Source organism: Poecilia formosa, unplaced genomic scaffold (genome assembly GCF_000485575.1).
Source record: "Poecilia formosa unplaced genomic scaffold, Poecilia_formosa-5.1.2 Scaffold204, whole genome shotgun sequence".
Classification (NCBI taxonomy): domain Eukaryota; kingdom Metazoa; phylum Chordata; class Actinopteri; order Cyprinodontiformes; family Poeciliidae; genus Poecilia; species Poecilia formosa.
This window is the reverse complement of record NW_006800143.1, coordinates 769,999-792,824: the sequence shown is the minus strand read 5'-3', so window position 1 is coordinate 792,824 and position 22,826 is coordinate 769,999. Positions and strand designations below refer to the sequence as shown.

The window sequence follows — 22,826 nt, the reverse complement described above, 5'->3', positions numbered from 1 at the left end:
ATCAACACCTGGTGCGGCCAGAAAGTTGTTGTTCCTGTCTGTCACATGCCCTGTCCCTTGCCTCAGTCGTGGATTTTGCGGCCCAGCGGCGGAGCAGTTCTGTCGGACGCTCTGGTCTCTCTAGAGCCCCGGCTGGGCGGCTCTTCTGGGGCTGGGCCTTCCGATCCAGAGCAGAGGAGATGAAAACAGCTCGGTCGCTGTGCTCTTCCTGCCAGCTGGCTGGAAACTTGAGCCGGTGTCAAGTTGACATGCTCCGAAATGGCACATGCTCCTCTCTCTCTCGCTCTCTCACACTCTCCTTTTTCCTCCCGCTAATGTCGTCCCAGCGCTCCGGTGAGTGCTGCTGTGCTGTGCTGCGTCTCTTCCCCCAATGGCGGTCGTCTGAGAAGACTTCCACAGGAAAGTGGGACGGCGCTCTATGCTCAGCCTTTCTCTCCCTCATCTGATCTCTCCTATCTTTTTTTTTCTCTCCCTCCCTCCCTCTTTCCGTCGGTCTGTCCCGCCCCCTGCCTTGCTCTGCCAGCAGGCGCGCCGGCACGCACGCACACACTGGAACAGACAAACGCATGAGTGAGTACAAACTCGCTAGAACTCCCCCACCGCCGCCACCGCCGCCCCCACCCTCCCTCCGTCTCTCTTGTTAATACACTTGCACACAGACACAAACACACATTCAGGCAGTCCAAGAGTAAACAGAGAGCAGCGAGGGAGAGGAAAGAGATAGAGAGGGAGCCCAGCCACGGAGCCAGAGAGACAATGGAGAAAGGGAAAGGAAAGGATACAGAAGTGGAGAGTAAGAGGGGCACACAGGCAGGAGAGAGAGAGGAAGAGAGAGAGAGGAGTTGATGTTGATACCATGAGAAAGCATAAAGGCTTTCACATTTTTCCTGACTGACCTGCTTTTCATCTTGAATGTGACCTCTTCAGTTTATAACAACACAGAGTGAGGGGGAGAGGGAGGAAGGGAGACCGGGGGGCGGAGGAGGGAGAGAAAAGAGGTGTTTGCCAAATCTTCCACAGCTCTTGCCAATCTGGGCCGCTGCCATCTTCTGACCCAGAGACAGGAGCGAGAGACGAGAGCGGCGGCGGCGCAATAAAGAGAAGAGAGATAGCGTGGCTTTCCCTGCCTGCTGCTCCTTTAAATGGGTTCCTCCTGCACCAGATTAGTGCACCTACATAAACCCCCGACCAAGACGGCTGCACTCGAGGCTGAGAGAATGCAGACAACGGTCGCCAAGGGTTTATAGTGACCAGAGGTCGGAATAGGCCAGTTTTTCCCCTTGAACGGGCAGGTAAATTACTGAAAAACTCAGAACTCCCACCATCTGCATTACATAAAAACAATCAACTGCATGCATTTCGACGTGCTTTCTTGAGTTTAACAAAAACTAGTGAAGGTCAGGGAGACATATTTTATTTAGAGGTGTCCTGATGCAACTCTTTCACTTCTGATAAAGATGTTGCAGCTTTGAATATTGGCCAATATCGATAATTACACAATTAGATATCGACACGAATCATACATACTTTTGTAATTTATATTGTAGTGGGAAATGTTAGAAAAGGCTTGATCAAGTGATATCAGTGTAACAGAGCACAATATTCAACAACAATAGGAATGAGAACAACTGATTCATTGATTATTAACCAGTTGGTCTGCCTGCTTGTGTCCAAGATTTTAGATGCAGGACAATATATTCAGAAACTCGTTTTTGGCTGATAATTGATTTTGATATCAATATCGGATTGGGACACTTCTAGTTTTAATAGTTCTATCATAGAACAACCTGCACATTTTGGACTCTTATTTGCACTTTTTCTATAGAAAACAAAAGCCAAAATCTGAATAAACAGTCCTCAATGAAAATCTGAAACCGGTAGCAGCCAGGAAAAATCTGATCAGTGCAAACCATCCAAGTAGTGTGGCAGAGTCGTTGCTTAAGGCTAAACTGGCTGGCAACAACACGCCGGAGCGCTGATGTTCTGCCAAGAACAGTAATGTCATTATTCAGATCTGGTTAGCTCAAGGGGATAAATACAATAGCATCAGGACACCTAAGCCTCTTTAAAACATATACATATCAAGCACATGACTTGGAAGAGCTTAATTCAACACTGTGCAGAAACGGGCCGAGGAAGGCAGCGACGTTCAGCGTCTCGGAGCGACGCAATCCCTATGGGCGGGTTAGAGGATGGTTGGTAGAGCTGATGAAAAACATTAAGAGCAGCTCCTCCTCTCCGGCTCTACTGAACTGTAGCTGGAGTCCTGTGTTTGTGGTTACATAAAGCCCTTCATAGAAGCTCTGCTTCGACTGAGCTGCCAGGCTAATCCTCTGGGATGGAGTGCCCCACTAATCCCACGGCAGGAGAATGGAACTGAAGACATTAACCAGGATTACTACACAGGACCGTGTTCAAGCAAGGCCAGCGGCAGTTATCACTAAATAACCTCGTAATTCACAGAAAGAAAAAACACACATACACACACTTACTAGGAGACACTACCTAAAGCTGAGCAGATTTAAAGTCAGTTTTGGTTGATTCAAAATGGAGGACAAGGACTAGTAATAAGAAGCAGAAAGGGGTCACACCAGACAACCTCAGGGTATCTGCAAGTCAAATTTCAGACTTTTTAACGCCACCTTGAATGAAATGCATGACTTGTGAACTATAAATATAAAAGATGATTGGAGGATCCTGCTGTATTTCAACCAAGCATTGCAAAAGCCTCTGTAGCACCAAACTTAAAACTTTTTTGTTGTTGTTTTTTTGCATTGTATTGGTTGGCAACAGAAGTAAGCCAGTGGTGAAAAGTTAATGTTGTCCAGCCAACTGGTGATAAATTTGCACTTACCCATGGCAGACACAGGAAAGCTAGCCAGCTAACGAGGGTACATTAGCGGCTAATTACCGGTAGCCTCAACCACCTCAAACCACAGAATGCAATGAAGATGTCTGCATGAGACTCAAACTTTTACCAGACAGGACAGCCTGGTACAATTTAAGATCATCATACATAAGGACAATTTACAATTTATAAAACAAATTTATGACATTTTAAGGAATTAACTTTAAATGCATGAATTTAAGACTTTTTAAGGATGTGCGGACACTCTGAGTCTAACCAAATACATATGAACGGCACCAAAATAGCTGCCTACTCAGGAAATCCTGACAGATGTCAAAATTTAGAACTTTAAAAGTCTGACATAAAAAACAAGAGATGACCGATCCATCGCACACTTTATATTGGCTAAAAAAAAAAAAAAAAAGGCCTTTCCTCGCTAAGCACCAACAGGTAGAGCTATTCCCAATTCTTCAGTGCATTCGGATTTTGATTTTCCTCTGTAAACAAAACTACTTTGGCCAGCTTCTGCATCAATAACATATTTTAAGAAAAAACCCTGATAGATGTAAGAAGCAATTAAAACTGTATCATCTGCAGCAGTGGCTCCTCATGTTGATCCTCAGAATCCACTGTCCCTCATGATTTAGACGTGTAGCAAATGTTAATGGAGTACAGAGAAATTATTATTCTACTTTGTACCATGTTACAAAGTATTGTGTTTTGGATGTTTAAGACAGCAAAAAAATGTCAACTTAGTAATAATTTTGTCCTTTAAAAAAAATCAATAACATAAATAAATAATTATTGGTCACTTGATATTGTTCATATCTTCACAGAATTCTTGAAGAAAAAGTGGACTCAGCTATAGTTTATGTAACAAAAACCAGATATCTGAGATGAAATATTCTAGCTGGTGCATCTCTAGATTAAGACAGACATTTATTCCACATAGAATGGTGAAAACTTACTAATGCAAAAAGTCAAAATTAAATAAAATTGTTAAATACAATATGATAACTAAACATATTTGAGGGAAATCATCAGCAAAGATCAAAGAATCCCACATAGAAAAGCTGTATGCAGAAGAGCTTGCTGAATCCGAGAAGCTCAATCAATCAGTAACTGAGGTTCAACCAATATACAAATCAAATACTCTCGGAAACACTCACACGCACGCACGCACGCACACACACACACAGAGCTAGTGCTGAGGAAAAGCGGGCAGGATGGCAGTGACCTCTGCAAATCAGCCATAGGCTTTTGGGTAATCTTCAGTCAGGGACAATAAACAGCCCGAGTTAATGACTGCTGCATTCGCAGGGGCTTGCTGATAAGGGACAGACTTTACAGCCTCCCTGATAAAAGCCGAACCGCCTTGACCCACAGAGAAAGGGAAACGGCTCCAAAGAGCAACAAACGCCTTTTCAGGCAGACTGAGAAGCACACGCACAGACACAACCTCGCAGCACGTGGCAGCTGCCGCCTCTCCAACAGGAAGTCACACCCGCGTCGGTCGGCAATGCTTTCAAACGGCGCTCGGGCGGCTAACGCTCATTGATCCGACGACCGCGTTGCAACGCACATCAAAGCTGCCGGAGCGAGAAGACAAAAAGTTTGATCTGCATTACCTTTTTTGGCTGTTTCCATCTCTTCTTCAGTCCAGCGAGAGCTCTCATTCATTTCCAGATTGGCTGTCAAAAAAAAAAAAAAAAATAGAGAAGCAGCGAGTTAGAGAAGGCGGGAGGAGGCGGGGAGCGGGCAGTTGTCATAAAGTCAGTTAGGGAGTGACTGACATTAGGAAAGGAAGAAGAGAAATGAATTGAAGAAGGGGGAAAAAAAACAATAAAAGGGTGGGGGAGAGAGGGGGGAGGGCAGTTTGCACTGAAGCGCTGCAGCTTTGGTTGCTAAGGACTATTTGTTTTAGATGGAGGAAGCAGGAAATCCAAGGAGAGAAGTCAGTTAATGATTATAGACATAACAACTGGCTGCTTTCCCTGCATAGGCTGCGAGCCAGGCTGCCAGGAGGGCTGCAGCCTGCACTTATACGTCCTCTGTATGGACTCAATGAAGGGCACAGTGGGCCGGTTGGCAACGCTAACCAGCAGAAGACCAAACAGTGGCAAGGGTGGGGCAGCTTCCTGCCAGCCGCCCCCCACTCCTGTCCTCCTCCTCCACCCTTCGTCACCTGGGGAATCCCTGTGACTGAACCTGTGCCACGGGAACAACTGCGGCATGCACACATAACTGCTGAAACATCACAAATCCTGTACTAGCCCGGAGCTAAAGCGTTACATGACTGAATTACTATCTGAGGGGGTGAGGGGGAGGGGAATCTAAGCAGGAAAACACTGCTGAGCACGACTATTTGTTCTTAAGTAATACTTCTGTTTTTGAGGCAGGAAAACTTCAGACAGATTTCATTTGATTTATGCCAATTATGCGTGTCCCTTTTGCTAAAGAGTTTGCAAAAGAAAACAATGAGAACGGAGGAACAACAGTACACTCTGGTGGTTCAGAACATGAGGCTACAAGTAGATCAAAGGTCACCCTGTCTGTCTGTCTCGTACCACTGATGTTAGAACTTCTACGAAATTTTATTTAATAATTAAAAAACACAAACTTTTATTTTTTGCCATGTATTCTTAATGGGTAGCCTCTAGTTAAAGACTTCACAAATTGCTCTCTGAGGAAACATTATCATTGGTTTGTCCTACACTTTCAGGATTTTGTGTTTTACTGAAGCAACTTTTCAAATTGCAACATTCATGAGTTTTAGTGAAGATAAAAAAAGAAAAGAAAATGAGAGTAGGCTCATTTGTGCTAACCTAGCTCGTTGCTGAGCGGCGGAGTGGTGGTCTCCTCTCCTTCGCTGTTCATGGAGCGGGTATCGCGACCTTTGCGGCGGCCCTGACTGTTCGCTGTTCGTCTTCCCTTGAAAGCCACAGTGGGCTCCTTGTCCTCGGCATCTTCTCCAGAAGTGTCATCCCTGCATTTTAGAGACGGCGACAGAGTCAGAAATGCTGCAAATGAATAAAAGTCAGAAAGAAGAAGGAATTTCTTTTAATTCTGGACATTTAAATAGTTTCATTTTCAATATAGCAATTTTCCCAAAATGAAGAAAATCCATACAGGTCGAAATAAAATGTACATACACAAAGATATACAAATAACTTGCAAATGTATATGGTTGAATCTTAAGCAGAAATCAGAAGCTTTTTGGATCCATAATTATGTTTCTGGCTGGATATGGGACCACTCCTCCGTATCAGAATAGGTATAGTTAATTTAAACCAGTATTGTCTTGCAGGCCATACAATATCAATTTCATTTTCTTCTTTTTCTACTATTAAAGCCAGTTTCATAATAGGATGTGGTTGGGATCCTTGTCCTGTCAGAACACCCATTTCTGCCATATTTCCAGCCATTTGTCCCAAACCATAATGTCCAACACAGAAGGACAGACAAATCGGTGGCATCAGTCAGAATCAGAAGGTCAGGCTTTAAAAAAAATCTGTGTACGACCAGAAAGCTGCAATTAGTGCAAAATTGTTTTAAAATGGACAAAATTTGAGGCTTCTACAGTACAACGGTGCCAGGAACATCAAAACTGTTGTTTGAGGGGATAAAAAAGGCCAGACTAACCACCTACGGTTCAGACTTTAACCTTAGTTATGGACAATCCCGAAAACGCATTTCCTCTGTCAGAAATGCAAATAATTAAAAAGAAACAAAAAACTATCAGTTCTGCCAAGAAGTTTGCTCAAATATCAACGCAATAAAAATAATTCTAGGCATTTAATCCAAGTTTGTTTGAAAGATTCAAGTCTTTTGAGCACAAAATAAATTAAAGCAATAAATTCAAACTAGAGAACCCTATTCTTTTCTTTATTTTAAGTTATCAAATTGAAGTTAAAATACACATATTTCTGGGCAATCTGAAAAGACTGTGAAATCTTGCTCAGCAAGAGACGTTGGGGAGTAAACTGTGATTGTGTACGATATGCCTACACTGCTCTTTCATTCTTTTTTACTCTCAGGATAATTTATCGCGTGTCGCCACAATGGCATGGAGGAGATGGCAACAAAGCTTCAACCTCCTGCTCCTCCATTCATCTTCCTCCTACTCCATTAATCTTGCCAAAGAGAGCTAGTAGCGCTCTAAATATAGGCGAGCCAGCTGTGCCACGGGTGACAGGCAGGCAGCAGGGTGTGCAAAGAGCCAGAGTCCCCAGGCCTATCCTCAGAGCAGGGAAGCAATGGCCACTGGTTCATCAACATCACCATCATCATCTTCTTTTCAGCCCAGATGCTTATAAATATGGGCTGGCATTGCTTGAAACAAACTGCAGGATACAACCTCAGCTGACAGCATAATAAACAACCTAACCGCAGACACAGAGATTTTAGTTCTCAGGCAACAGAAAGCCGTGATATTCCATCTGTTGTTTTTCATCCTCTGCAGGAACCCAGCCAGAAAACATTCGCTCGTTGATCACTGCATCCACCTGTCCACCCACCCAGTGCCACACACGCACACACGCATGCACACACGCATGCACACACGCATACACGAAACATGCAACACACAGTGTGTCAAAGTGACACCTGGTTTAATTATGGAGATTATTTTTCACAAAAAATAAAACACAATCCAGGATTAAAAGAAAAGAAAAAAAGAGAGACATAAGCTTCGAACTTGTGGGAGAAAGAAGATCTGGCATCACGATAAGAATCGGGAAAGGAAGCAGAAAGAAAACATCTGCCGGAGGAGAAAAACCTGGCTGTAGATTTTGAAAGAAATAGGTTTTAAAATCCACTCTAGCTTTCCAAAATATATCCTTTCATTGCTCCATCATATCTGAAAAATATGTGGCATGTGATGCGATTACATTATTTGGGTATTTATGGGTTAAGCTGAATAAAACCTGACTCAAAAAATAACATTGTAACAACTGACAGGATACAAAGATATGCAGTGTTATTTATTTCACCCGTCAGTGGTCATAATGTTGTGCCTAACCAGTGCACAGGGTTATTGTCCTTCTGCTTTCACACAGAAGCCTCAGACGGTGAGTTGTGTAGAGCAGTGACTACCTATTTAGCAATAAATTATTCTGACAATTAATCGGATTTAAAAAAATATTCTACAGATTTTCTTTTATTTAACTTCAAGCTATTTTTATACAATATTAGAAATAGATTTTGAAAGATGTAAATAAATAATTAAATTTCTTTCTAAAGAAAATAAGCATTTTGCTGACTGAAATGCAATAATATAGCTTTCCTTTGGCGAACTTCAAGCGTGTGAAGCTAAAACTATGAAATTTGAGAAGAACTTAGAACATATTCACAGATTAAGTTTTCTTTTTCATCTTAAATGCACATATTTTTGCAGTTTTGGCAAAATTACTCTTCTGAATATGTTGCTTTTTCATTAAATGGCCTTTTTGTGTACTCCAGTTAACAATTAGTCAATTACTGAATTAGTTGACAATTATTTCAACAATCGATTAATCGTTTCAGCACTACAGTCGTGTATGTAAATACTGCACAGTACTGCAGTTCATCCTGCCCACTTCAACAATGTGAACTATTAAAAACTATGCATCAGGCTACAGATGATCTATGGGCAACAGCAGCATATGCAAACCAACAGTGACTATAGAAAATCACTTAAATGTCACCAGGAAACATTTTCTGGTGACGACAGTGAAAATTTTTAAACAAAACCCCTTTTACCTCCGGGAGCAACTACTTAATACTTACTGCTATCCAATCAGTTAGTGGTATATTTTTGATTCATTATGCAGTTCTGACTCGAACTTTAGTTTTTGACAAAGTGCATGTCAGGAAATGAACAAATTTCTTAGCTTTAACACGGTTTTTCGGTGCCGAACACCTTTCATTTCAGGCACGATTCAGAAGAACTCAAAAGCGGCTCACTTCATTCCATCCTCCTTGTCTTCAGCTTCATTTTTCTCTTCGTCTCTCTCCCCCTCCTTCTCTTTTTCCTCCTTCTCCTTGTCGTCCTGGCTGTTCCGGTTCACTTGTTGCTGTTGTTGCTGCTGCTGCTGCTGCTGTTGTTGTTGTTGTTGCTGCTGCTGCTGTTGTTGCTGCTGCTGCTGCTGTTGCTGCTGCTGCTGCTGCTGGCCGTGCTGCAATTAAACAACAAACATCGGAGTGCTCCGGTAAATTTCACATCTCCAAAACATTTCACGGCTGAGCAGGTAGTGGATTTTAACTGTTCGTATTCATGTTAGAGTGAATTCTGTAAAAAGCTTCGGGTTATAAATATCCAACGCGCCGGTCGCCTGAAGGAAAAAATAAATAAATAACGCGTCTCGTTAAACATCTTGAACCACCTTCAGCTCGACAGCGCGAATTATTTAGAGGAAACATGTTTCATAAGCGAAGAGAAAAACATTTGTTTTGATGGATAAACACTTTAGACCCTCAGGTCACAGCACCTTGTCGAAACAATTATACCCTTAAGTATTTAAATAATGATTGCCTCCATTTCCACCACTGCTTTGGCCCTGATGAGCCCATCACTCTGAAACAGAATTAATCTGGACTAATCAGGCTGCCTGACCTTTTCTAGATTGCTGCTTAGCCTCATACTTGTGCTTTCTAATAAACTGAAGCCTTTTTTTTTATTAGCCTCACTAGTAAAGGGGTTTTCTTAAGGCTACAGAGAGATTCATCACCTTGAATTATATTCCTATTAGCTAAATTTATGCTCATGATTAATCGTTGCAAGATCTCTGCTTGATTTAAATATTTAATATCTAAAGTGGCATTTTTTCCACCCCGACCACATTTTTCACAATCTATTCATGAGCAAACTTCAAGTCGCATCATAAGTTAAGGTGCAACAACATCTCCATTCTCTGGAGATCTTACCCACAAATATTTTTCAAAAGTTCGATTCTTCAGCAAAGATGCAATGTTTAATACTTTACCTCCACACGTCACAAACTCCGGTCGACTTGGCACTTAGACGAAATGACTTCCCCAAAGTAAGTTTCTGAACAACATAGGAACGAGAAAAACAGCCTTTTCTGTCTCGAGCGTATGTGCAGAATCTTCGTTTCGCTTCAATTCAGCTACAGAATGCCCGCTAACCTTCAAGCAAAATCTATAAATTGTCAAAAGATGTAAAACAAAACAGGATATGAGAGTTCCGAAATTATAGCAGAGCATTTCTGCTGTATAACTGCACCCAGAACCACTTCCTCACCAGCTTCCTGCCTGTCTGGGGTTTCGGGGTTAGAGTTCAGACTACTACAGCCACACACTCAGACCAGAGAACCTTCTATGCTGCATTATCTTATTAAATTCACAATTGGTCTCTGCTAATAGCTGTCTTTGCATTAGCTGCTTCATCCAGGGAAAGACAAGCTGCCACCGTCTACCGGCACCAATGCATAGACTGACTCATAGATGTTTTATGGTAAGTGAACGTTAAGTGGAACAAAAGTCTCTCTCTTCCTGTATGTCATCACTCAGGCCCAGAAACCCCGTGAAATAATCTCCCCAGGGCTGATCTAGTGACCGCCCATAGAGAGGGACGAAGCACTTTGACTCAGTTTCTATCCGGCTCATGCAATGTACAGCAATGCACTTTCACTTCCTCCTCTGAGCACACCTTTTCCGTCACAGTGAGCTCATTAGATGTGACAAAACATGTGGAGCGAACGTCAAAGCACAGACTTCATCAGGAAGGCCAGGAGACGTCACAATACGCACAGGATGAAAAGGTCGTGAGCAAATTAAAGTGTAGCCGTTCCCACCGCGTCTGATGAATGGCGTCAGATGAACAGGCACAAAATGTGGACGGCTTAAGGAACAAAAAAAATAAATAAAAAGAGTGTAGAAATGTAATTAGCAGAACTAAATGAGCTTTGACAGACTTGCGGACTTTTTGAATATCTCGAACTCTTAAAGTCTTGTCAGACCAAGCTTACCTTGTTTTAGGTCCGTCAGAATAAGCAAAGCTGACATCACAGTAAGTACAGAAGAAATGAATCAAAAATGTATTTATTGATGTCTTCAAAATAAAAAGTTTACGGAAATATTCTCACTGGTATGCTTTTTCAGATCTGCCCACAAATTCTCCAGAGGACTGATAAGAGTTTTGTGATGGTCAAAAGAAAACATCGACTTTGTTGGCCTTCAGCCACTTTGTAACCACCATGGCTGTGTGCTGAGGTCAATTTCCTGTTTGCGTCTCAACTTTAACATCCAGGCTGAAGTGTGTAGATGTTACTTCAATATTTCCACCATAATGTTCTTTCTAGACAATGTTTTCTATTTTATGAAGCATACCAGTTCCTCCTGCAGCAAACTATTCCAACACAAATGCTGCTGGCACTCTGATACTTCACCGCTGAGAGGTGTTCTCCTTTTTGTTTTTCTTTTTTTTCTTTTTTTAACAAATATAACAATGGTCCTTATGCCCAAACAGTTGCATTTAAGTTTCATCAGGCCACATGACGTTATTCTGGGGTCAATTCCCACAATTTGGACCAAAATACATTAATCTCTGTGACACAGAACTCGTCTTCTTCCTGATATGATGGTTGGTTAGTCTCATCATGTCTTCACTACAACGTATAATTGTTTGAACAGATGAACACGGCACCTTCAAGCATCTGGAAAATCCTCCTAAGCATGAACCAGACTGGTCCAATCCGCTTCCTAATATCTCGGATGATTTCTTTTGACTTTCCCCATTGTGTCAAACATGAAGGCAGCATTTTGAGGTGAGGCTTTAAAGTACATCCACAGTTGTGACTCCAAGGAACTCAGATGTGTCAGTTTCTAAAGCCATGACATCATCATCTGGGGTTTCCCTTGTTGGTTGGTTAAAGAGGCCGTTATCGTTCTTGAAGACATTCGTAAATACATCTGTGACGTATTCTTTCCCTCATTATTTTTGGTGTTTAGTAAATGGAGATTATTTTTGGTGGTTCAAGAGGAATTTGGTCTGAATTTTCCTTCCAGTTTTCAGTTTTGCCCTACATCGCATCATTCTGTCACATAGAGAGTCCGATAAAGCCCATTGAATTCTGTGATTGTGGCATGACAATATGTGAAAAAGCTCCAAGAATATAGTTCATATTTCAAAATCCTGTAGTTCAATATTTTACAACACGCACAAAAAAGGTGTTTTCACAAATGTTTACGAAGGTTGTAAATGATTTGCAACATTTTCCATGCTGTTCCTCTGCATATAAGTGCAGAACAGCTTTCTGTTAATAAAAAAAAATCATCAAAAGATATGTTGCTAATTTTTGCCAAGTGTGTTTAAGAACAGGGAATATCATGACTTTCAGAGTAGTAAGTTACATAGTAAATAAGCTTCATATCCACCAGCTAATGACTAGCGACAGCAGTATATGCATTCATTTTCAGCTTCGGGAAACCTGTACATGCACACAGTATTAACATAATGTTTCCCAGTCGGATGAAAATGTAATTTTAAGAGGTGATAGTACCAGAGATCTCCCTCGGCGTCGGTTCCTCCGCACTATGTTCTTGTAGTTTTCATTCTTTTTGGTCAGGTAGTAAAAGAGCACACACTCTGCCACCGTCTGGAATGCAAATATAAAGGTTTTCACTTCCTCTGAACACAAAATCACTCCAAAAATAGCAAAAAGAAAAAAAAAAGCATTTCATACCTTTCTCTCTAGAAAAGAAGCAATCAGGCCAAAGTTTTTGGGATGCTGGATGAACCTTTAAGAGGAGAACAAAGCTGATCAGTTTTAAATCGTCTGAGCTTCCAGAGTAAGACAACAAAAAAAAAATCACAACATAAAAAAAGAGAAACATAAAAGTTAATTTAAATCATCTTAGATGCGGAATGAAACATCCCAGATGACAGTTGCTGGTGAAGGCAGCAAGTGTTTGTTTTTGGCGAGTGTGACCCAAAGAGGAAACTAGAGCTCTTTGTATGTGGGTAACTTAAAAGTCACCAGTTTTACTGTGCGGTCTTGATTTGATTTGGTAGCTCCAAGCCTCCTTCCAGTTCTCACGAAAGGGGAAGATTCACTTCCTTAGCACAAACAAAACAAAACAAAAAAAAGCCCTCACTGACCCATTATTGGTTACGCAAATTTTAAAGGGAATAATGGCACGTTAAAACTCGAGGCGTAAGACGCCGCTGCCAAGAACTTTGTGTAAGGAGCTTAAGTTGACTCATGTGACATTTGACCAGAGAGAAAAGATTTTACCAGTAATAATTACAATAACTGGGAGGGGAAGAAAAAATAAAAAAAAGATTTTTCTCACTTCTCTCGGAAAGTGTCCCTCTCCTGCTCGCTCCACATGTTCATGACCTGCCGGTCCTTGTAAACCTTCATGGGGTCGTCCATCAGCCCGTTCATGTTGATGAACTTGATGCGCTGCTGCTCGGCATCGAACAGCATAGGGGGGATGACGGCCAGCTGCCGCATTTGCTTTTCCGTGTTCTGCACGTGCCACATAGATGGGAAAGAGAAAGTAAAGAAAATCCTGGATTTTCTTTGCTAAACAGACTGCTGCTGAAAGAGAAACCACTTCTGTTTTTGTAATGACATGGCCCCTTTTAAAACCAGTGAATTAATAGGAGAGAAGCCAATGATTTATTTTCTGTTTATAATTTAGTCATCAGCACAACCCTGTAGGAGTAGAGATGATTTCTTTTCTTTAAAATAAGCTTTCTTAGATGTTTTTTTTCTTCTTCAAACCTGAGTTTAATAAATACAGAAAGGAAGAATGTTCACATATTTATTTGCACAGTTGTGGTTTCTAGTGTCAAGGAGAAAACCAGAAGTTAATAAAGATGTTTTTTTTTATATATATTTTCAGTTAAACACTGTTATGTATTGTAGAGTAAAAAAAAAAGAACATAACCACTGAGTTCCCATTATGACCAGTCAGCTCTACTGCTGACTAAGCAGGTTGTGAAATGCACTGCGATCGATATCAGGGCTTGAAAAGAACAATGAAATGATGCAACACTACAGTGTAAGCAGTTTGATAAACTTAAGCAATAAAAAATCTTTAACATAAGGCTGAATCTTAGATGGCAAATGAGAGTGAAGATGCTAAAATGGGAAGACATTCAGCTTTACATTTCCACCCCAAAATGTTAGAAAACGAACGTGAATCAACTTGAAACCTCAAGAAATGTTTGATTTTATTGACATTAATTTTGTGTTGTGGTTGCAAAAACTGTTTCCTTTTGAAAACTCCACAGTTTCCCCAGTCAGATTTTCTCCAATCATATTTTGGACACAAGAACAGGCAGCCGTAGATAAACTGTTAAATCCCTTTGATTAATTGCAATCTTTTAGAGGTCTTGGAAGGAACCAATGATTAGGGTGATGGCATTGAGGCCTTCCAAACTCAAAAACAAAGATAAAGCCATCAAAAACCCAAGTGGGAACAAAGAAAAAAGCTGGTCAGTAATAAGAATATGAGGAAGATTTAATTGCTGCAACGCCAACAAAGTTTTTCTTTTCTAATGACTGATTGATTATTGAATCTTAAACAAGCCGTTATTAGTACATTGTAAATAAAAGCCTAGCTTTATTCCTCACAAAACTGAGAGCAGGTCTATGTTTCTTACACTTAATTTATTAATACTTACATAAAAGTTAGATGACTTCATTTGTGTATTTGAATGTAAGCACTGTGAAACAATGAGTCAGCGTGAGTGAGTGGGTTTAAACTGAGATGTGTTGCATCCAAATGCTGGAAATGTCTGGAAGCCTGCCATCAGAAATCTCCATCATTGCTTCCTGCTGCATTAGAGAGAACTATCTGTTTACAAGCCTGTTTCCTAAGGTAGAGTTTTGTCTTCCTAAATTAATCTTCTTGAAGTAAAAATGAGAAATATTCTTGTGAAAACTCATCCTTTGATTTATTTTATCAATTATTTTTTACAAAATTACAGTTTTACAGAATTATTTTTGCAATTTAGACTCTTAGCAGCAAACTGGTTCAAACTATATCATTATATATTATTATATTAATTAAATAAATAGTGTATTAACTCAGTTAGGGTTGAGCAATTTGGCTTAAAAGTAAAATCCCTGATTTTTTTTATTTTTTTTTTACACGCCAAACTCAATTTTAGATTTTAGTAAAAAAAAAAGAAAAAATTCTTTGCTTCACTGCTGAAAAATAAATTACAAATGACAGAAAATATTTTCAATCTTCCAGATAAATAGAAGCTGTCAGACAGGCTTGTTTTGACAAGACGGCAGGCCTTGGATCCTGATAGCATGAACTATGAAATCCCAAAATATCCAGATTTTCCTAAAATTAATTTTTTCAAAAACAAAAAATTTGATCAATCAATAAAATCTATTTCTTGCCCGGTTCCACTGTCAGGTTAACAAACTTGAGGTTTAGATCATATTTCAAGGAGAACTCTACCAACAACAAGAACTTTGAAGCACAACATGGAAACTAGAGAGAAACTGATTGTTCTGGGTGACGAAATGTATAAATGGTTTAAAGCCACACGATCTGTGGTCTCCATGGATTGTTAAAAAAATTTAATTAAATTAAAAACAGGATGTCTGAAAACTTCAAAAATAAGTTAAAAGTTTGTAACTGAGTGTAAGGCCTCCAAAACTTCAACTGCCTACAGATTAGGCAAAGTGAGCATTCTGAACAAAACTTACCTTTCTCTTGCAGACTCGCATTTCAACCCAAACAGTTGCCAAAGGGCAATTTCAGGTGGGGGTCAAACCAACTTTAACAGAAAGAGCTTACCTCATGCTCTGATATTCCATCAATGATTTCGGAGACTTCATGTTCACTGCGGGCTGCGGATGAGGTGAGGCCACCTCCTCGCTGCCCAACGCGGCTGCAGACACACATACACAGAAATCCTGTTGGTGACTCTTTGGAACGGCGGCCGTAGCAGAGCACTGGAGGCGGTCGCGCTCTGCTGCGCGTCTGGAGTGAGATCCCACCTCTGCATTCGTTCCTGCATCTCTCTCTGCTTGCGGATCTCTGGGAACTGCTTTTCGTAGTACTCCCGCACTTTGCTCTCCTTGGCCCGGCGCCGCGGGTTGTTTTCAATGCGCTCCACTTTCTTCTCCCAGGCCTCCATTAGCTGGTCATACCGCTGGCAGAACTTCTGCTCCTGCAAGATTTTAATCAAGAAAATAACTCAGAGGAAGCAGAGCGACACGCTGAATATTCCAGGCCAAAAACGATTAATCAAATTCATTTAATTAATTAATTAATCATTAATTTGATTAAATAAATTTGATTAATTAATCAAATTCATTTAATTAATCGTGATTAATTAGTTTAATTGTAATTAATTGTTTATTGAAATAATCGTCAAGTAATTTGGTAACCGATTAATCGTTAACCGAAGTATCCAGATTATTATTTTTTTTAAAAGCCAATTCATTAAACGTACTGGGAGCAGTAGATAAGCTAAAACGATTCAAAAAATTTGAATTTAAGACAAAAACTCTTTGGAAATATGCTCTATTAAAAAATTCTTAAGTGGCATAGTTTCCGCTTAAGTCAATTAATATTCTGTTAAAAAACACTAAGAACCTTTTACTATCTGATTTTAAGTAAAAAACAAAAACAAAAAATAAACCGCTTAATAAACAGTATTTCTTTAGCTGTAGATTCATCCTTTGTGACAAATGATCAATAGCACACTAATGGAATGCTCTTTTATTTTATTTTATTTTTTTAAGTAATCAAATTATTTTCCTCTTTGCTTCACTTAAAAAAACGTATTAAAAAAGCGTAAAAAAGCTTAAGTGGTTAAATGAAAAATCTGCAGAATGTGCCAATTTTATTTATCCGTCAGAATAAGCAACAGAATAATTGATCACTGAAATAATCATTAGTTTGCAGCCCTAAAATGTTTTATGCAGAGTGGGGATTTGGAGCAGAGGTCTGGCAGACAGACGGTGCAGTTTTCCTGCCTCCATCACAGACATCCTATTAACCCTGGTGGAGACATGACCCTTAGAGGCCCCATAAACTACACTGCGATATCTCTGCACATACAGCTGCCTCCCCCATAAAATGAGAGGAGAGGAGTGGAGACACTAACCCATGGCTCAGACTTTCATTCTGTCTTGCATCAAATACGTTTAAAAGAGAGGAAAAGCATCGATCTTGCAGACATTTGACGGCTGATTCGCAAAAAGCCTTCATTTTTACAGCCATGCTTTTTGGATTTCATTTACCAACGCCGCCAATCAAAAAACGACAACGTTTCAAAAAGCTCACTACGGAGTTTGGCTGAAAATTAATTCAAAAGACATGGGGAAATCTTTTTCTATTCATTTTCTGCTTTCCCAGAGACCTGAACAGAGCGTTTTACCTCTTTTTTTTTCTTTCTTTTTTTTTTTCCACTCTTCGGTTGGTCTAAAATGGCCACTCACTTCGAGGAGCAGCTGGCCCGGTTTCACACCAGTCATCTGTCATTGGCCGAGTCCCAGCTGAGTCACAAACGGAGTTTTCTACTTACCCACTGCTTACGAGCGTGATTTCTCCTTTTGAAATACAAGATGAGCTTCTTCCTCATGGCGTGGTTTCTGCATGGATAAAAGAGGAAAATTAGGAATAAACCACATGACACTGAAACAGAAAGAGTCTATATGTCAACGGCTGGACTTTACGTTTGTCACATCTTCCTCTTCGTGTCTATTGAATGTTTTCCCAAATGATTTTATTAAGAGATGTCATGTGACAAAACCAACACAAAGCAACGTGCTGGTAGATGATGGATGATTTTCAAGGTTTTGCAAATAAAATCCGAAAGGTGTTGAAATTAGCGAGCTCAAATTTATTATGATATCAATAGATTTATTGCGACAAGTTTAACTGCAACATCCCTAAATAAAACACAAACGCAGGCAGTATGTTTTGTTTTAGTAAAAAATATCAGCAATTTTTGTTCCACTTCTCAATTTCGCAAAACTTTAACTTTATCTAACTTTAACTTTATCTAGCTCATACAAAACCCCAATGAAAAAAGATATACATTTCATTGCTGCTTCCAGATAGTGTGAGAAACATTTTGACTGCTATGAGGCAGCGTATTCGCACTTTTCAACCTCAGTTCTTCGTAGCATGAATGGTAAATAAAAAAAACAATCTTACAATACACTTTCACATGAACAGAAACAACTCCGGTCCTCAAGTGCAGCCGCTCGATAAACTCAATCTCGCTCCTGGGTGGAAGGGACAGCGAGGGGAGCCAAACTTATAAAACTTGTCTGCGTTTGGAATGGCCAGACTCGCAGCTTCAAATAAAGGTCAAGGCCAGTAATCTCCTTAGGCAGCTGCTCGGTTTGTCTCTTTCTTCGCTGCAAGACAAGGTTTTATTCCTGACACTTAATCTGTCACTTGTAAGGTCATGCTCTCCACTGATTAATGTAATCTTAGTCTATGTTAGACACTTCGGCTGAGCTGCTGGTTCCCGCTGGACCAAGGCAAGGACACATGACTTACAAAAAAAAAAAAAACAGAAAAAGGGTGCCATCCATTGGTGCATAAGGTAATCTCAACATAATATGGCTTTTATGAAGGGGAATGAACATGCAAAGACTTGCCTCGTCTAAAAAAAAAAATCAGATTTCTAGAAATAATTACATATGCTGAGCCATGCATGAATTTGGAGGAGGAAAAATAACTGTAAATCCAGCTGCATAGAGGTGATATACCCATGTTGTGCATAACAGGTGAGAACCTATCTGTTGAAGCGAGCACACACACGCACGCAAGCACGCACGCACGCACGCAAAAATTAAATCCAACCCTGATAAAGTAGATCTTCTCAAAAGACAGAGATGGTATTGTCCTCTGCACACCAGATGGCAAAAGACGGGATTAGCAGCCCCGTAACCCTGCAAAAAGGTTCCCTTTGTCCCGCTCTAAGCACGGGCGCTTTCTAAGATATCGGAGAACTCTGTAATTTGGCATAATACTTTAAAAAAACACGAGAGCTGAAAGATTCATTATATGCAGGCTTGTGATGGATGTTTTGCAGTCGTTTTTGCTCAGGCTTGCTAGATGAACAAAAAATAAAGGGAAAAAAAACGGCCTGAACTTCAAAGTTCTGTCCTCAGCGTGTGCAGTTACACAGGGATGTCGGCCTACTTTTCATCAGCTGACTGTGTGTGTGTGCGGCATGCAAACCGGGAGGAGGGGTTTGGGCTCGCAGAGATCCACAGAGATATCGGTAGCCATCGCTGCCGGCGGGGATCAATGCCAAACTTATCAAACCGGTTAACAAAACAAAGAAGCTAATTGTGTTCGGTCAAACTGACACGCTGGGATTTAATAACGCGCGCACAAAGACGGAGTGAAAGCGGTTTTCAGTTAATTGCTTTGAGGCAATACTGATCAAACGGCACGGGGATCAAAAGGAGTGAAGACGGCAGTGAGCGGTTAATAGTTCAGGATTGTCTTGTGGTATGCCGCTGTGCCAGAGCTGCACTGTCAGTGGTGGAAGAGAAATCCCATGACAACCTTCAGATGCGTCTCCATGAGTTAAAATCTTCTTAAAAAACTTCACATGGATGAAACTTTTAGTCACCGATGCTGCTGAGGAAAAAAAAAAAAGAATCCTGCTTTTAAAATCAAATTTTTTTGGTCACCAGATGAAAATTAAATGCGACATTTTCCGTCAAATTATTTTTTTTTAATAATTTGTGATTCTGTAACACAAAAAAAAGAATGTCCATGTCTGCAGTCTCATGTAAGAATAGAGTTTAGGAGAACTCCAAGGCTTCGTTCACAGCAGGTGTTGATGCTCAATTCTGATTTTTGGCTGAAATCCTTTTTTGTTGTCATTGAATCCACTAATTAAACTCCACCACAATAGACATCACACAGCAGCGTACCGTTTACGAAAGAAGCAATGGATGGATCCATTTAGGGAACGATTTTAAAGTTTATTCACCAATGGGAGCAGACAGCATCGTCACAAGATCATAAGGCGAGGGAAGCTAATAAAAAAAGAAAGCAAAACTAACAGCAACGTCCTTTTGTGGAGCAACAACGGCAACTTCTGTAGAAAAGTCTGTTTGGATGCGTCGTCAGACCAAGAGTGGTGGGGTTGTGACGTGATTAGGCCTGTCACGATAAACAAATTTTGCTGAGCGATTAATTGTCTAAAAAAATTATTGCGATAAACGATATTGCAATATTGTTTCAAGACCTTTTGACACTGATTTAATGTAAATGACGTAATAATGCATTTGACTTCCTACCATAGATAACACTGGAACTGATAAACTAAATAAACAAAACCAAAAACAAAAATAAAATGGATTCTCAGTCTCCATTAACAAAAAACATACTTGAATAAAAACTAAACAACATAAAGCCAAAGTGAAAATAAATACGGCATTCAACCAAAAGAGTGCAGATTATGAAGTCTGTATGTGCCCTTCAGTAATCACTAGATTTAAATAGAGAATCTGGGCACATCCGACTACCTAATGCAGTAGTTCATACTACACGGTGGTTTTTTTTTATTTTTTGCCCCCATTTTCTTAGAACGTTGGCCGATCTAAGATTGTCGCTGGTGAATTTGGCTCACATTTACCTACTGTGAGAACGTAGGCTAAGTCACTGCAGAGTAAGATCGACCTGTCACGATAACACATGCTGCTGGACAATAAACTGTCCCAGAAGTTACTGCGATAAATGATAATATTGTTGTTTGAGACAATTTCCAAGCAATATAATGTAATGGCATAATAATGCAAGAGCACATTTTCAAAGATCAATATATTTTACACTCTTATGAACATTTAACACTGGAACTAGAAGACCTTTTAAATATCCGATATAAACAAACCAACAGAAGCAACAAATAAAGTGAACGATAAAGTCTGTCAATAAAATTGTCCTCCAAAAAACAAACCAAAAAAAAGAGCTACTTGAGACCTTGAGAGTTTTGTCATTCAGTTTTTGGTATAAAAAAAGAGAGTGAGAATGTAAAATGACAAATCATGCAAATTAAAACGATTGAGCTTGTTTTAATTTATCATGCGATTAATTGATTTACTGCTTGTTGCGACAGGCCTAAGATGACTAAACAGTCGACGAGTTAGAAATCTGACAGAGTACTCAATGACTAAAATAATCATCAAGTACAGCCCGAGTCATGCCCACATGTAATCCTGACTGATGCTTTATGTTAGTAATCATGGCCACGAACACACAGGAACTGCTCGAGTTATTCTGACATGCTGTAGTTGATTATCTGGACGTCAGAATATGACGGTCGTCCCTAATTTTGATATTTCTTAAATAGTCCAGCTGTTTCCTCCCTCAGTCACGTGCCGTCATGTTAAACAGTCTCATGAGGTCCGTTGTCTGCTGCTCCTCATCTCTTGTTCAGAGATCACCTCCATGTCGTTTTCTGAAATCTATCCCAATCTCAGAGAGTCAGCGGTGAACACATGCAGACACTGGCCACGGTATGACAAATTCATTTGTTTTACTTCATTTAACACCCAAGTGTAAATTAAATAAGTGTTAGTCTGGCCCATAACCTTGAAAATAAACGACTGAAAATGTGCCCCGTTATTAACACTGCATCTGTAAGTGATAATTATAATCACAAGCCAACAAAATAGGCACTGTGGTCAAAACTCGGAAAGTTTCTGCAGCCTTAAGTTACATTTTAAAGGTCATCAAAACATGAGAGCGAGCCCTTCTTCGCATCACATGATCATTCTTTAAACCCGGTCTAAAACAAGGGTAGACCACAGAGTGCATTTGTTTCAATAAATCCTTCCTCATACTAAATCAACACGTAATCGTGTAAAACTCTAAATATGAACATCCAACATGTTTGTAGAAAACATAAAAGCCACCAGGAGACAAGAGTTCCATAGCCCACCCAGTTTTTTTATTATAAAGCCCAGTTATGTAGCCCTACAGACCTAATTACATCACAGCTGTGTTGTCTGAGTGAACAAGATGTTGCACACTTGACACTAAAGGGCGGAGTGCGACACACGAGCATGACTGGACATTAAACAGGCAGCTGAAATATGATTATTCCCACAAGTTTTACAGTTCAACGTGGGCAAGTCCTACATGATGGGCTCCAAATGTCAGAGAGACAGAGTTACCAAGCAACAAAGCAACAAATTTTTCAACGCCGCCGAGTGAGCGTCTTCGTGGGAAAGCTTCTGTCTGTCCTTGAAGTGAACATCGGAAATTGGCCAATGTCTTACCCAAGGACACAGTGACACAGAGGGACAAGATGCACAGCAGGCACTGAGGCAACCAAGAGTTGTTAGAAACAGCAAAACCAAACTTAAAAAAACAACACTATTATTAACTTATTGTGGATATTAAATTATTAGGGATGCATGACACTCCAATAATAAAGTCACTAGCATCAACCAATGTTGGTAATTTTTTTTGACTTATTGATAGTAAAGTGATTTCTAAAACTGGGCTAATATTAATAACTATTAATAACAGCTATCCGTTTCCATCTAATTGCCATTTGTGTGTGTATTTTGGGAGGGGCAGGAGTTTGGTCATGTGGGATTTGTTTGAGCATAAGAAAATGATGGTGATGCAGCACAAGACTGTGGGGTTTTTAAGCAGAAGCAGAGAATAGTTGTTTTGTTTTTGTAATACAAATCCAGGAATCTTTATGCATTACAACATATCCTTCCTCCCTGCATCACTGCTCCCAACAATATGTGTTTACATCCCTGCTGTCATTTGCAGTTTTTCTCATTTAAAATAAAAATTTCTCCTGATATTTGCATTTTTCTGTTTGTAGTATTTTCACTTCTTCCAATAGCTTTTTTAAGCACAAATACACATGCACATTTTGCAATGTTTTTTTTTTTTTTAATTACCCAACTCAGCTGCACAGAGTCTACAGTTTTCATAGCTACACTCGTAAATTTACAAGTCCTTACTGTACAGCAAGTTGTTCTTAATTCAGTTTTTATAT

General features: G+C 40.0%; 1 protein-coding gene and 1 long non-coding RNA gene across 3 annotated transcripts in view; both read right to left on the bottom strand.

Annotated features, from left to right (window-relative positions):
* The window catches only part of ncor2 (nuclear receptor corepressor 2), a 107,649-nt gene that overhangs the window by 35,283 nt on the left and 49,540 nt on the right, over positions 1 to 22,826 (bottom strand). The window contains exons 8-19 of one of the 2 annotated variants that reach the window (XM_007567132.2): positions 18,830 to 18,857; positions 18,675 to 18,689; positions 17,904 to 17,913; positions 17,355 to 17,421; positions 15,820 to 15,992; positions 15,617 to 15,710; positions 13,142 to 13,320; positions 12,532 to 12,586; positions 12,349 to 12,444; positions 8,792 to 9,003; positions 5,674 to 5,834; positions 4,477 to 4,539 (exon numbers count right to left, since the gene is read on the bottom strand). In XM_007567132.2, coding sequence (XP_007567194.1) covers positions 4,477 to 4,539; positions 5,674 to 5,834; positions 8,792 to 9,003; positions 12,349 to 12,444; positions 12,532 to 12,586; positions 13,142 to 13,320; positions 15,617 to 15,710; positions 15,820 to 15,992; positions 17,355 to 17,421; positions 17,904 to 17,913; positions 18,675 to 18,689; positions 18,830 to 18,857 — 1,153 coding nt within the window. Of the gene's footprint in view, positions 1 to 4,476; positions 4,540 to 5,673; positions 5,835 to 8,791; positions 9,004 to 12,348; positions 12,445 to 12,531; positions 12,587 to 13,141; positions 13,321 to 15,616; positions 15,711 to 15,819; positions 15,993 to 17,354; positions 17,443 to 17,903; positions 17,914 to 18,674; positions 18,690 to 18,829; positions 18,858 to 22,826 lie in introns of those variants that run through there. The other variant, XM_007567131.2, reaches the window with a different exon arrangement.
* Positions 13,488 to 14,982, bottom strand: LOC107838043 (uncharacterized). Its single transcript, XR_001664104.1, has 2 exons — positions 14,006 to 14,982; positions 13,488 to 13,938 (listed from the first exon to the last, which is right to left on the bottom strand). It is a non-coding gene; the product is annotated as an uncharacterized LOC107838043 (long non-coding RNA).